Raw genomic sequence first — 16254 nt, forward strand, 5'->3', positions numbered from 1 at the left:
TGCAAGTCATCAAATAATTAAGTTGATTCTACAAAATCTCATTTACTCACAGACCATAACTTGAGACCTCAAAATACATACAGTTCTATAAACGTGGAAATAGTTTAGTAAAGCACAGTTTTTTTGCAATGAAGACTTGCTCACTGAAGAGTTAAACAGCTTACAGTGAAGTCAACACCTCAATGACACTTTAGGGTTAATCCTGTTTACAATACAGGCAAAAATGAAAACACAAATGTAAGCATTACATTTATTAAAAAGCTACTTTAAATTATTTTTTCAATCAGTAGTGCTGTGTCAATCAACATAATACACAGTATTGTCTGTTGTAGAAACAGAATGTACATAATGAGGAGAAGGAGGGTGCACAGTCTTCCCTATCTGTGGGTTATAGAGTCTTAGTCACCAGCAGGATGAATCAATGTCTTTTTTCCAAATTGTCTATTTTGTTTGTACAAGGGCAAAAAAGCAAGGTAATTTGGTACAGTATTATCAAAAATATTATTTAAAAATTTTTCTTCTCTTCAGTGTTGAAGTGCAAGTGCTTTGGTATATTTAGATAACGTTATCTTGGACCATTTTATTTATATCTAAAGGCTTTAAAAATGAAATTCGACTGTACAGATCTAAATGAAATTGCGATATATTAAATATTAACACTTGGCAATACAAAGGAGACTGCAGTGCTTTGTTCACTTGCTATTTTCTCGATGATATTCTTCCTTGAATATTTTACCAAGCACAATTGCAACACACTTGGAAAAGATTATTGACAGCCACATGACTTTGCCACCATATTCCGGTACTTTTTTAATATCACATTGTATTTCTCATCAAAGTAGAGTACTGAAGTGGCACTAAGTTTTGTTGGTGCACAACATGGCTTTGGAACTGCTTCTGGCTTCAACAGGTGAGCCTGTTAAGAGAAGAAAATATCTTAAATTTGTTTTTTGTTTTCTCCAGTGCATGACTAGACAATTTTCCTCTCCATGGACATCAAAAGTAATTTCCAGGTTCCAAATAGTAGGACATTAATCAATGCTCCAGACAATACGTCAGACAATATGCTCCTGGCAGGTAGCATGTGAGAATCCAACAGGAAAGGTATCATCACCTTCATCGACAAGGAGAAAAGGGACGAGGGAGGAGTAGCAGAAAGCCTTCAACAGGATATTGCACACATACATGAGGGATATGCTCTCCAATTTAGGCTTTGGGAGGGAATCCAATTGCTTTACACCAACATCAGTAGCACAGTGCAAAGTAACAGGTGGAGTCTAGGTCGGTTGATCAGATCTGGGGTTAGACATGACTGCCCATTCCTCCTGCCTTGTTTGTGTGTTGTGTAAAACCCTTTTGCTGAGTTCCTTAGGAAGGATGTGAGCTTAAGAGGGGTGATTACTCCAGGCAACGAGGGCCTGCAGATCAAGGCCTCCCTACATTGACAACGGTGCCGTTTTATGCTTGGATCTGCTCATGAGCATCTTCACCAAGTACAAACTGACCTCAGGAGCAAAGGTTATTTAAGGCAAGGGCGAGACTGGGAACTGAGCCGACCAATTCTTTATCCCCTTCATTGGTCAGGTCAGATTATCTGAAGGTGTTGGGGACATAATCCGAGGGGCTTCGGAGTGCATGAAAACTTCAGAGGACCATATTGCCAAGGTGTTAGGCAGAAACTGGGCTTATGGGAGCATCGCTCCCTCTCCATTGTGGGTAAAAGCCTGGTCATCAGGTGTGAGCTATTCTCAATATTATAGCACAGATCTGGCCTATTCCCCAATCCTGCACCACTCCACTCACCTGAGCCATCTTCCACTTCATCTGGAGGTCAAAGATAAACTGTATCCACAGGGACACCATGCATGAACCTGTAGATAAGGTGGAAGGGTAGTTGGATATATCCAACACTGCCCTCAAGCTAATGGCTACCTTTGTGTGTTGCTGTATTAGGTTATGTGTAGACTGTCAGATCACAAACACCATGTGTCACTTTGGAATGAGGTTCCACTTGTCCTTGGTGTTACCAGGATGGCCTGGACTTGGTGCCATGGAACACTCCGAGTTGTGTTCGAATGGAGCATTCCATATCACTTGCCCCTCGTTGAAAAATTTGTAAAGGAAAACATCTTTGACCATTAGATCATCAGGAAGTGGTCAGCAGGTAACGACCTCAGGATCCGATAGGAAAGGGACAGAATGAATTCTGTTGTGTGGTTCCCTGAGCAGACTGTCAAAGTCATTCGGCAGAATACCCTATCGCTAGAACTTTCCAACAAGCACCAAGATGTAGCTTGGCTGGTGGCCCGTCAAATCATTCATGTACACCTGGACTCTCTCCGCCACCACACACTGCCCTCAAAGTGGCTGCGCTGGTGAAGACACTGTCACACATTTCCTTCTAAAATCTGCCTATTCAAAGAAGGTCTGTTGGGAGACACAATGGTTTTTGTCAAGGTTCATCCTGAGCATCTATGTGATGTGGAACTCTAGGCTTTACAGGCTGTTTCCCAGGACGCACACTGAGACAAACATTGACTGTGCCTGGAGGACATTCAAAGGCAGATGACCTCAGGGCACGGTTGGGAATATTGGGCTGGGATATCATAGCAATTAAGAGAGTTGGCTCAGGGATGGACAAGACTGGCAGCTTAATGTTCCAAGGTACAGATGCTATAGGAAGGATAGAAAAGGGGGCAGAGAGGAGGGGAAATGGCATTTTTGATGAGGGATAACATTATGTCTGTACTTAGGGAAGACATTCCTGGGAATACATCCAGGGAAATTACTTGGGTGGAACTGAGAAATAAGAAAGGGATGATCACCTTATTGGGATTGTACGATACATCCCCAAATAGTCAGCAGGAATTTGAGAAAGAAATTTCTCAGTTATCTGTAAGAATAATAGGGTGATAGTGGTAGGGGATTTTAACTTTCCAAACGTCGACTGGGACTGCCATTGTGTTAAGGGCTTGGAGGGAGATAATTTGTTAAGCGTGTACAAGAACATTTTCTGATTCAGTATGTGGATGTACCTACTAGAGAAGGTGCAAAACTTGACTTACTCTTGGGAAATAAAGCTGAGGTGTCAGTGGGGGAACACTTTGGGGCCAATGACTATAATTCTATTAGTTTTAAAATAGTGATGGAAAAGGATAGACCTGATCTAAAATTTAAAGTTCTAAATTGAAGGAAGGTCAATTTTGACAGTATTAGGCAAGAACTTTCAAATGTTGATTGGGGGCAGATGTTCACAGGTAAAGGGAGAGCTAGAAAATGGGAAGCCTTCAGAAATGAGATAACGAGAGTCCTGTTAGATCCTGTTAGTCCTATAGATCGGTGAGCCTGACATCAGTGGTGGGCAGGTTGTCGGAAGGAATTCTGAGGGACAGGGTTTACATATATTTGGAAAGGCAAGGGCTGATTAGGAATAGTCTTTTGTGCACAGAAAATCATGTCTCAATAACTTGTTTGAGTTTTTTGAAGAAGTATTGAAGAGGATTGATGCAGACAGAGTGATAGATGTGATCTAAATGGACTTCAGTAAGGTGCTTGACAGGTTCTTCATGGTAGACTAGTTAGCAAGATTAGATCACATGAAATACAGGGAGAACTAGCCAATTAGGTACATAACTGGCTCGAAGATAGAAGACAGAGGGTATTGGTGGAGGGTTGATTTTCAGGCTGGAGGCCTGTGACCAGTGATGTGCCACAAGGATCGATGCTGGGTCCATTGCTTTTCCTCATTTATATAAATTATTTGGATGTGAACATAGGAGATACCTTGAGTAAGTTTACAGATGACACCAAAATTGGAGAGAGAGTCGACAGTGAAGAAAGTTACGTCAGAGTTCAAAGCAATCTTGATCAGATGGGCCAATGGGCCGAGGAGTGGCAGAAAGCATTTAGTTTAGATAAATGTGATATGCCACAATTTGGGAAAGGCAAATCAAAGCAGGACTTATACATTAATGGTGAGGTCCTGGGGAGAGTTGCTGAACAAAGAGACCTTGGAGTACAGTTTCACTGTTCCTTGAAAATGGACTTGCAGGTAGATGGATTGTGAGGAAGACATTTCGTATGCTTGCCTTTATTGGTCAGTGCATTGAGATCAGGAGTTGGGAGGTCATGTTGCAGCTGTACAGAACATTGGTTAGGCCACTTTTGGAATACCGTGTGCAATTCTAGTCTCCCTACTATAGGAAGGATGTTGCGAAACTTGAAAAGATTTAAAAGGATGTTGACAGGGTTGGAGTGTTTGAGCTACAGGAGAGGCTGAATAGGCTGGGGCTGTTTTCCCTCGAGCGTTGGAGGCTGAGGGGTGACCTTATAGAGGTTTATAAAATTATGAGGGGCCCCACAACTGCTGAAGCTGGATTGGGGGCTGCGCCGGGTGCGGGTTGAGCAGGCCCACTGGGTTGCTGTTCACAGGCGCGGGTTGGATCAGCGCCCCCGCCTGGCCCAAGTGCGACTCCAGCACTATAGGGACAAGCAAATGTTGCTGGAGGCCTCCAGAGCTTTGGGGAAGGATCCCCAAGCCGTGGTATCCAAAGGATCCAAAATAATGCTGTTTCAGGACTTCTCTCTAGTCGTGGTACGTAAGACGAGGTAAAGAAATGTCTGAGGGATTTAAGTATTCAGTACTCCTTGAGATACCTGACAACGCTGCGCTTCAGTCACGGAGGATCTGTGTATAATTTCAGTTCGCCAAAAAAAAAGCAAAAGAATTTTTGGATGCTCTTAAATGGACTGAAGGACCTGAATTATATGGACATTTTTTTTCTTTACCCCCTTTTGTTCCTCCTTCTCCCCCTTTTTCTTCTGATTTTTTTCTGGGGGGGGGTCTTTTAACTTTTATTTATAATTTGCTTGGTTTATCTGGTTTTATATGGACATTTTTTTTCTTTACCCCCTTTTGTTCCTCCTTCTCCCCCTTTTTCTTCTGATTTTTTTCTGGGGGGGGTCTTTTAACTTTTATTTATAATTTGCTTGGTTTATCTGGTTGTTGGGGAGTGTTTCGAGTTTTTCCAGTTCTTTTTGAATATTTTCTGAGATCGTAATTTTATACATTTTTTTTCATGATGCTGCTTTGTTAAGAATGTCTACGGTAATATTATGGAGGGGCTGGGTTGGATGCCCACTTTTAATTTCCTTATTATAAGACATTGGTATTTCATTTTATTTAGCGATGTCTGGGGCGAGAGCATAGCTCCAGCTGGAAGGTGTTATGGTGGGATTATTGGACAGTAGGAGTGCCCCCTGTGGTCAAGGGGGAAAGACCCCTTTTAGCTATATCTTATGTTATTTTTTAGGAGCAATTTTTAGTAGTTTTAAAAATGTTGTTTTTTTAAACTTATGTGGATTGTTCACAGTTTTTACTCAACGCTTGTTGTGTGGGGTTCTTCCTCCTGGGGGGTCTCAGACTTTCTTGGGCGATCATGCCCAGCCATTCGTTTAAATGGTGCACCTGGAATGTTAAAGGGAGCCACTCGCCAATAAAAAGGAAAGATATTATCAAGTCTTAAAAAAGAGGGTTGATGTAGCCCTTTTACAGGAGACATACCTAACTGACAAGGAACACTTGAAGCCGCAGCAGGGAGGATTTGGCTAGATGTTCTTTTCATCCTTCTGCTAGAATAGTAGGGGAGTGGCCATTCTTATTCGGAAAAATCTTCCAATCTTCCAATCCAAATGTTAAGCCAGATAAAAGATGAGTCCAGATGGTTTATAATACTTAAAGCTCTAATATATGGAGAGGAGTATGGGATTTTGAATGTATATTGTCCCCCGCACATCCTTTTAAATTCATAACAGATGCGTTCTCCAGGCTGATGGCCCTTGGGGGTATATCACATAATTATAGGGGGAGATTTTAATTGTATCATTGATCCCAAGGCGGACAGGATACCTAGGAGCTCTGCGGGCATATCTCTGCTATCTAGGCAGTTGGTTGATCTGAATAGGGAGCTGAGACTGGTAGATATGTGGAGGTGTCTTCAACCTGAGGGTAGAGATTTCACTTTTTATTCTAACCCACACAAGTGCCATACCAGAATTGATTTTTTTTCTCCCCTCAACCTTTCTGAGTTTGATACTGTCCAGTAAAATAGGGAATATAGCTATTTCTGACCATGCAGCAGTCTATATGGAGGTCATATGGAGACTAGTGGTGATAAGATAGACTCCCGACACTGGAGGTCATATGGAGACTAGTGGTGATAAGATAGACTCCCGACACTGGTGTATGGACCCTTTCCTACTGAAGGATAGTAAGTTCATAGAATAGTTCTTGCAGGAATTTAAAGTTTTCTGGGACATTAACTTAGGTACAGCCAGTAATCCATCGGTGATGTGGGAGACTGCTAAGGCATATGTGCGTGGCTTAATTGTTTCATATTCTGCAACCCAGAAACGACAGAGGGGAGAACAACAACGTCTGTTCGAAGCTCGCCTGAAGGCAGCTGAGTCAGCATATGCTGATAGGCCATCCATAATTAAATTACAGCGGATTACAGCCCTCAGGACTACCTTGAATGCTACACTTACTCAAACAGCAAAGAGGGAGATACTATTTGCGAAGCAGAGACTATCTTGAATAAGCTGGGCAGGTAACTAGCATACCTTGCTAGAAAGAAGAAGGCTCCCCAATCCATTACATCTATTAGAGATGGTGTTGGTACTTTGATTTGTGATCCTAAAAAGATCAACTCAGCTTTTAGAAAATTTTATTTTGAGCTGTACCAGTCAGAGGGCTGTGAAGATAGAACGAGAAGGATGGAGTCTTTTTTTTAAGAATCTAGATCTTTCGGGCATAACCTCAGAGCAGGTGTCCTCTTTGAATGCCCCCCTGACAACTCAGGAGGTGCAGGAGGTGGTGAGGCAGCTCCAGAGTGGCAAAGCGTCGGGGCCAGGTGGATTCCAGGTTGAGTTTTATAAAGAGTTTATAGATGAGTTGGCTGGACCACTTATAGACATGTACAACTACTCATTTAGTCAGGGTTATCTCCCGCCCTTCCTGAGAGAAGCAAATATCTCTCTCATCCTCAAGAAAGGGAAAGCCCCAGATGATGACTGTACCTTGTATGGCCTATATTCTTATTAAATGTGGACTTTAAAATCCTCTTGAAAAATGCTGGGAATAAGACTGGAGAAGGTTTTGCCATTTATTACAAAAGAGGATCAGACGAGGTTTATTAAGGGTTGCAGATCTACTATTAATATCAGAAGAGTGTTAAATATGGTACAAGTCTCCCAGCAAAAAGCAATACTGGCATTAGTTGTCTCCTTAGATGCAGAGAAAGCATTCGATTGGGTAGAATGGCCATACCTTTTTTTATACTGTGGAACGGTTTGGTATTGGAGAGTTTTTTACTAAATTGGTCACAGTTTTATATAATGACCTGAAAGAAGCGGTGATTACCAATGGCATAAGATCGGATAGTTTTAGTGTCAGCAGAGGTTGTCATCAAGGGTGCCCTCCCTCGCCACTATTATTTACACTAGTGATCGAACTGCTGGCGGAAGCCATCCGAACTGACCACAGTATAATGGCCCCGGAGGTAGGATAGGCAAGCATATGCGGATGATGTTCTTCTTTTCTTAAATGATCCATTAACATCTATGCTCCTCTTAATTCAAGTGGTTAACTTATTTGGTGTGTTTTCAGGGTACAAAATTAATTTCACAAAATTAGAGGCCATGCCAGTAGAAGGTCTTATCAGCATATCCAATTTTGAGGATGGATTCCGCTTCCCCTTTCAGTGATCACTGGGAGGTTTTCTCTATTTAGATATTTTTATTACCCCGTATTTGGTCAGTTCTATAAAGCTAATTATATTCATTTATTAGAGAAAATAAGGCAGGACCTCCAGCGTTGGGAAGGTCTCCCGATATCCTGGTTTGGAAGAATAGCTTTGGTTAAGATAAATATCCTCCCACGCTTATTATACCCCATGAGAATGCTTCCCTTGATGTTGCCAAGACAGGCGCTGCGCAAGCTTTATGGTTGGCTTGGTTCCTTTGTTTGGAATCATAGACAATCCTTTATTAAATTAGATAAATTACAGCTCCCACAAGTAAGGGGAGGTCCAGATTTTCTGCATTTTAGAAAGTGCCAACTAAGCTCTTTGCTATCATATGTGGCTGACTGGGTCTCTTGCGATTCACAATCAATTTGGCTGGATATTGAGGCTTCCCAATCAAAATGCCCCCTCATCAATCTATTGTTTATGGATAAGATGAGAACGGTCACAGATCATTATAAAAGCCCGATTGTCCTAAACACAATCAAAGCTTGGAGGATGATGCAACAGGGTGAGGGTAATCTACAAAAAATCTCCCCCTTTACCCCCATAGTGGGAATGCTGGGATTTCAGCCAGGCTTGACAGATGCTGAATTTAAAATCTAGGAGTCCAGAGGAATCTCCTGCTTGGGAGATTTATTTGATGTCCTTTGAACAGCTATGTAAGAAGATCGAGTTGCCTAGCAAGGATCTCTTTCAATATTTTCAAGTACGAGACTTTGTACAAAAAAAAGACCACACTGATGACCAATCCTTATAAATCAGATATGGAAAGGAGAGTGCTTTGGCCGATGGGTGCACCCTCGGTCAGTACTCTTTATCACTCGCTGGATAATAAGGACATGAAACGGCTGTATAAAACGTGGACTCAAGAATTAGGGATGGAAATCCCCTTAGAGATGTGCGAGGATATCTGGGAAAATGCCAGGAAGATCTCTATTTATAGAACTCAAGCTATTCAATTGAAGATACTTCATAGGGCTCATATAGCACCTGAGCGACTTGCAAAGTTTAAGACTGGAGCATCTCCAATATGTCCTAAATGTCAAATAGACGTTGGTACTCTCACTCATTGTTTGTGGACATGCCATAAGATTTGTAGATACTGGGACAGTGTAGCGAATGCTTTGGCAAAGATTTTGGGAACAGAGATTGGGTTAGACTAGGTGTCTCTCCTTTTGGGCTCTTCAAATTTTCCCTCTCTAGATGGATATGGGAAGAAATTATTTTCTATCCTCCCCTTTTGTGCAAGGAAAAACATATTAGCAAGCTGAGTATCCGAAAGTCCTCCTGGACTTTTGAACTGGCATTGGATAGTTATGGAATATGTCCCTCTAGACTTCCTTACAAATATGGTGCACCAAAAAACGGAATTGTTTTATAGAACGTGGTGGCCCTTCCTGAGCTACACTGATGCAGATGTACCGGCCATACTGTTGAGGCCCTAGGGCCTTTGATTAGCCATGAGGACTATGTCTGTCAATTCGGGAATCCCTGGGAGGAAGAATCCTGTATAAATACAGCTTTTGTTATGACTTGACATAATTTTACTTTGAATGCTTATTTATTTATTTACTTTTTCCTTTTTTCCCTCTTCTTTTGCTGTTAGTTATGTACTGTACTGTAGTTTTTTTGTTAATATATCGAGTTTTTCTTTTTATATCTTATTTTATGTATTGGTAGTTTGTAGAGTAGATTAGTAGTTAGCTTTTTTAATATTGATATTGTCATTATACTGTAAAGTGATTACACTATTTTGTATTAGTTTTGTAATTTTGTAAAAAACCTAAAAACTTTTTTTCTTTTCAATAAAAATATTTATTTTAAAAAATTATGAGGGACAAGGTCTTTTCCCTGGAGTGGGGGAGTCCTAAACTAGAGGTTTAAGGTGAAAGGGGAGAGATTTAAAAGGGACCTAAAAGGCAACTTTTTCATGCAGAGGGAGGTGTTATGTGTGGAATGAGCTGCCACAGGAAGTGGTGGAGGCTGATACAATTACAACATTTGAGAAGCATCTGGATGGGTATATGAATAGGAAGGGTTTAGAGGGATATGATCCAAATGTTGGCAAATGGGACTACATAAATTTAGGATATTTGTCGGCATGGACAAGTTGGACCAAAGAGTCTATTTACATGTTGTATGTCTTTATGACTCTACAACTTGACCAAAGACGCTCTTTGTTAAAGAACTGACTTCAAATGAGTGTTGCAGACTGGCACACTCCTGTGTCCAGGACAACGTGCTGTGAGGCACATGAAAGCTTGAGGCAGCTGCTGCCAATGCGTAGTAGGGAAATACCACCATCTAAGGTCTTTCAGTCAAATTACAATGGGGGCCTGTTCAGTTCTCAGACCCTCCTATTACCTAACGCATGGGAGATGTCAAATTCCAGTTTGTTGTTTGTGTCATTTTTTCCCTCCGCAAAGCATGTATGGAAGAGAGTAAAAATCCTTTGTATATTCTTATAGTTTTTTAAATCAATAAAGCTTTTTTTAAACAATAAAACAAAACTCAGAATCTTTTTGTCAGCGCCAATAGAAATTATTTCCTTTAAGTTGCTGCATGTGTAGCTGCATAAAAACATTTACAAATTCTATGCACAACAACAATCTAGGAACCATTTTCAATTCTAGCAGAAATGACTGGACTCGAAAAGTTAACTCTTTTTCTTATAGGGATGCTGCCAGACCGCTGTGTTTCTTCATCACTTTCTGTTTTTGTTTGAAAAAAAAGAGTAATTACTGTTTAGTGATCCTGGAAATCTCAGTTTACATTTGTGAAATGTTTTGTCATGATAGAAATGTTCATATTTTAAGTTTTCAAGCTTATCTTAGATTCTTTCTTCATGCACTCATAATAATTCATTAAGCTATCTAAAATTTTAAATAAATAAACGCAGTCATTGTTTTTACTTCCTCTTTTGCTTCTTTTTGATTGATTGCTTAATTCTTTGCTAACTGATTGCCAGATTTGAACTGGCAAAAGAAAAATCCCAGTCAGAGAGATCACGACAGCTTTGGCAGCATCTTTCTTCATGGTCAGCAGTAGGACTTATGCTTCCCCGTTGAATGCAGCATCTAGGACTCTCAATCTTTCATCCCGTCCCTCCCTATGGAGTAATATAAGTCAACCCATCCTGGGATTTGGGACAGGATCAGCTTTAGGACAACTATCAGACAGAGATCATGCATTAATACACTTCTGAATGCACAAAGGACTAATAGGAATTCTCAAGCTTCCTATCTTCCAGGTAGGTTTTGATGTTGATTCCAACTACATTCCAGAATTTGAACATGTGATACACACCGACTTCTTATTGCAAAACTGACTGAACATATATAATCATTCAGTGGTGCTGTCTTTAGGATTAGGGGACACTAAAGACTGCAGATGCTGGAAATCAGAGTCAGTAGATGTGAAGCTGGAAGACACATCGGAGCAGCAGGAAAGTCAAAGCTTTGGGCTGAAACCCTTTATCTTAATGAAGGTTTCAACCCGAAACATTGACTTCCCTGCTCCTTGAATGCTGTCTGACCTGTTATACTTTTCCAGCTGTCTTTAGGATTAAATGACTTTACTTTTTGTTGGATTGATAAAGTTAAGACTGCAGATGCTGGAGATCAGAGTTGAGAGTGTGTTGCTGGGAAAACACAGCAGGTCAGGCAGCATCCGAGGAGCAGGAGAATTGACGTTTCGGGCATAAGCCCTTCATCAGGATTGCCCTGTACACAAAACAGCTGTGAGTCTTTGTACATGAAAAGGTCAATGCCTTTCAAAATGGTCCACTGACTATGAAGCACCACGAATTTCTGAAGAGTCACAATACATGCCATTTAAATATTTCTTTTACCTTTAATATTATACCCACATGAACCATCTTCCCTTTAATTTAGTTTCAATATTTATTTTTTCAATTTTTTTCAGAAAGTGCATACTTTTTTATATTTGATACATGTTTCATTTATAAGTCACTACTACAAGCTGTGTTAAATGCATGGCAGCAATTCAGAAATAGGCTGACCCTGGTCAAAGGGACTCATACACTTACCAATGTCTGAACAACTGCATGGTTGGTTGCATTCATGTGGGAGTCAAGTGGAAATGAACATTCTCCATCACAATAAAATGCTGCGTAACCCTCTGGTGCAATTATCCAATCCTACATTGATAGATAGAAAAAGTTAATCCACACAGACCATCATTTCTACTCACGTGGTCAGTTTGACTTTGATGAAAGACATTTCTTTGAAAAACTTTATCCATCCACAGTGCCTATCTAATTAAAAGGAATTCAGATTCATCAACAGAATTTAATTCAGTCATGGATCTCTCTCTTCTCAAATGCTCTAGCTTTTCTTATTTTCTTTCTGTCCTTTTCATTCCTTTTCATTTTAACTTTTTTTTAGAATTAGCATAATGATCACATGATTTCTTATTTCCTTAAGTTGTCAAGAAGATACAAATGCACTTAAGAACCCCTCTCATATGAACATTTGGATACTTCCATTAGTGAATGACCATAAGACCATAAGACAATGAAGCAGAAATAGGCCATTCAGCCCATTGATTCTGCTACACCATTCAATAAGACTATGACTGTTCTGATAATCTTTAGCTTCATTTTCCTGCCTTATTCCCATATTCCTTGATTCCCTTACTGATTAAAAACCCCTCTATCTCAGCCTTGAATATACTTAAATACCCAGCCTTGACAGCCCTGCATGGTAAAGAATTCCAAAGATTCACTACTCTCTGAGAGAAGAAATTCCTGCTCAATCTCTGCCTTAAATGTGCATCCCCTTACTTTGAGATTATGCCCTCTAGTCCTAGATTGTCCCACAAGAGGCAACAACTTCTCTAGTCTGTCAAGCCCCCCTAAGAAACTTATCTATTTCAGTAAGATTCTCTCTCATTCTTCAAAGAATGGACACCCAACAATATTCAACTTCTCCTCATAAGAAAAACTCTCCATATTAGAATCAATCTAGTGAACCTTCCCTAGATTTCTGCCAATGCCAGTATATCTTTCCTTAACAAAATGAACCAACTCTGTTCATAGTATTCCAGATGTGGTCTGACTAATGCCTTAAATAGTTTTAGCAAGTCCTCCTTATTTTTATACTTCAGTCCCTTTTAGATAAAGGCCATTTGCTTTATTATCTACTGAACTCAGATGCTATCTTTTTGTCGACTTGGCCTCTCTGTACTGTAGCTTTCTGCAGTTTTTCCCCTTTAAATAACATTGATTTCTCCTATTCTTCCTGCACATTTCCCACATTATATTCCATTGGCCAAGTTTTTACCTATTCACTCAATCTGTCTATATCCCTTTGTAGATTCATTGTGTCATCCTCATTACTTCCCTTCCCAACTATTTTTGTATCATCTATAAACTTGGTAATAATATATTCACTTCTGTCATGCAAGCCATTAATATATATAGTAAATAATTGATCCCTCTGGGATTCCATCATACAGGTTGTCATCCTGAAAATGCCCCCTTTATCCCAATGCTCTGTCTTCTATAATTATGCTAATTCCCTTATCCATTCCACTATACTACCCCCAATACCAGATCCTCTTATTTATTCTGTAGCTTTATCTGTGGTAATTCATTAAACACCTTTGGAAACCTAAATATATTACATCTATTGGTTTTTCTTTATCTATTCAGCTTGCAACCTCCTCAAAGAACTGTAATAAATTTGTCAGACTTGGTTTCCTCTTCATGAAGCCATGCTGACTCTGCTTGATGGTATTTATTATGCATTTCTAAATGCTTTGCTATTATATCCTTTAAAATGGACTGTAACATTTCCCTAACTGGCCAATCCTCTGGGACATTCCCAAACTAAGGATTCTTGGAAGTTTATTTCAATTATTTCATTACCCCTGCAGCTACGTTTTCTAAAGTTTTGAGATGTAAACGATTTGTGGACATAACAGCCTTTAGCCCCATTAGTTTCCCTGGTACTTTTTTCTTAGTGATTGTTATTGTATTTATTTTTCCCTCCCTCCCTTGGGCCCATTGATTATTTGAGGAGAAAGTGAGGTCTGCAGATGCTGGAGATCAGAGATGGAAATGTGTTGCTGGAAAAGCGCAGCAGGTCAGGCAGCATCTAGGGAACAGGAGAATCGACGTTTCGGGCATTAGCCCTTCTTCAGGAACCATTCCTGAAGAAGGGCTAATGCCCGAAACGTCGATTCTCCTGTTCCCTAGATGCTGCCTGACCTGCTGTGCTTTTCCAGCAACACATTTCCATCCCATTGATTATTTAGTGATCTTGGAAGACTGATACAAATTATTTATTAAACTTCTCTGTCACTTCCTGGTTCTCTATTGTTATTTCCTCAGCCTAATTCTCTAAGGGACCTACAATCATCTTGGCTTCTATTTTCCTTTTTTATATTTTTAAAGAAGCTCTTACTCTCCACTTTCATAATACCTGTCAGTTTGCCCTCATAATTTATTTTCTCCCTCTTCATGTTTTTTTCATCATAGAAGCATAAACAAAGAAGATTGGATTAGGAAGAGACCATTCGGCCTTTCAAGCCTGGTTCACCATTCATCATGATCATGGCCGATCATCCAATTCAATAGCTTAATCCTGCTTTCTCCCTATAACCTTTGATCCCATTCACCCCAATTGTTATATCTAGCCACTTCTTGAATAAATTCAATGTTTTGGCATCAACTACTTCCTGTGATAACGAATTCCACAGGCTCACCACTCTTTGTGTGAAGAAAAGTCTCCTCATCACTGTGCTAAATGGTCCACCCAGAATCCTCAGACTGTGATCCCTGGTTCTGGATGCACCCACTATCGGGAACATCCTTCCTGCATCTACCCTGTCTAGTCCTGTTAGGATTTTATAAGAGTCTCTTTGAGACCCGCCCTCCCCTACTCATCTGAACTCCAGCGAAAACAATCCTAATCTAGTCAATCTATCCTCATGTGTCAGTCCCCCGAATCAGCTGGTAAACCTTTGCTGTACTCTCTCAAGAGCAAGAACATCCTTCTTTAGAAAAGGAGACCAAAACTGCACATAATATTCTAGGTGTGGCCTCACCAAGACCCTGTATAACTGCAATGACACATCCCTGCTTCAGTACTCAAAAGCTCTCACAATGAAGGCCAACATACCATTTGCCTTCTTTATTGTCTTTTGCACTTCCATGCTCACCTTCAGTGGCTGGTGCACAAAGACACCCAGGTCCTGCTGCACAATCCCTTCTTCCAATTTACAGCCGTTCAGGTAATAACCTGCCTTTGTGTTTTTATTTCCAAAGTGAATAGCCTCGCATTTATCCAAATTATACTGCGTCTGCCATTGATTTGCCCACTTGCCCAACCTGTCCAGATCATGCTGAAGGATCTCTGCATCCTCATCACAGTTCACCCTCCTTCCCAACTTGGTATTATTTGCAAACTTTGAGATGTTACATTTTGTTACCTCATTTAATTCATTAACATATATTGTGAATAGCTGGGGTCCGATCCCTGTGGCACCCCACTAGTAACTTCCAACCAATTTGAAAACGATGCATTAATTCCTATGCTTTGTTTCCTCTCTGCCAACCAGCTTTCTATCCATTTCAAGACACTTCCCTCAATCCCATACACTTTAATCTTGCACAATAATCTCTTATGCAGGACTTGTCAAATACTTTCTGAAAGTCCAAATATACCACATTGACTGGCTCCCCCTTGTCAACTCTACGAGTTGCACCTTCATTGAATTTCAACAGATTAGTCGAGCATAATTTCCCCTTCATAAATCTATGCTTGTTGTGTCTGATTCTGCCATTTTTGTAGACTTTGAGAACTTTCCTAATCTTCTGGTTTATGACTATGCTTTGCCATATTGTATGTTTTTTTCCTTTCACTAGTTTTTTTACTGTCTTAACTTCCTTGGCTAACCATGGTTGGTTTATCCTCATTTTAGAATCCCTCTTTCTCTGGGATATATCTTTGCTGTAAGCCATGAGCTGTTTTCTCAAAGATCTGCTATTGTTCCTCAGCCATTTTTTCTGCTAAATGTCTGTCATAGTCTACTCCAGCCAATCCAGCCCTCCTTCCAGTGTAATTACCTTTATTTATGTTTAGTACAGTTGTCACTCAGTCTCAAATTGGATGCTAAATTCTACCATGCAATGGTTACTGTTCTCTAATGTAACTCTAAGATTGTTTATTAAATCTGCCAAATCCAAAATAGCCTGATCCCTGGTTGGATCTACCAGATATTGTTTCAGGAAACTGTCCCATATACACTCTATTAATTCTTCCTCATAGCTACCTTTGTCAATTTGACTTTCCCCATCCATATGAAGATTAAAGCCACCCATGATTAATGTAATGCCTTTAAAAATAAAATTCCTTAATTATGCCTTAACTTATTCTCTATCCTACAGACCAGCTGCTCTTAGGGCCTACAGATGACTCTCACT

General features: G+C 40.2%; 1 protein-coding gene across 3 annotated transcripts in view; it reads right to left on the reverse strand.

Annotated features, from left to right (window-relative positions):
• Nucleotides 1–553: 553 nt before the first annotated feature.
• LOC122563692 (bone morphogenetic protein 7-like) overlaps nt 554–16254 on the reverse strand; it is a 94619-nt gene continuing 78918 nt past the window's right edge. For 2 of the 3 annotated variants that reach the window (XM_043717755.1, XM_043717753.1), the window contains exons 6-7: nt 11854–11964; nt 554–916 (exon numbers count right to left, since the gene is read on the reverse strand). In XM_043717755.1, coding sequence (XP_043573690.1) covers nt 767–916; nt 11854–11964 — 261 coding nt within the window. In that variant the 3' untranslated portion in view covers nt 554–766. Of the gene's footprint in view, nt 917–10444; nt 10517–11853; nt 11965–16254 lie in introns of those variants that run through there. The other variant, XM_043717756.1, reaches the window with a different exon arrangement.

The sequence above is a fragment of the Chiloscyllium plagiosum genome, chromosome 27, assembly GCF_004010195.1.
Source record: "Chiloscyllium plagiosum isolate BGI_BamShark_2017 chromosome 27, ASM401019v2, whole genome shotgun sequence".
NCBI lineage: Eukaryota > Metazoa > Chordata > Chondrichthyes > Orectolobiformes > Hemiscylliidae > Chiloscyllium > Chiloscyllium plagiosum.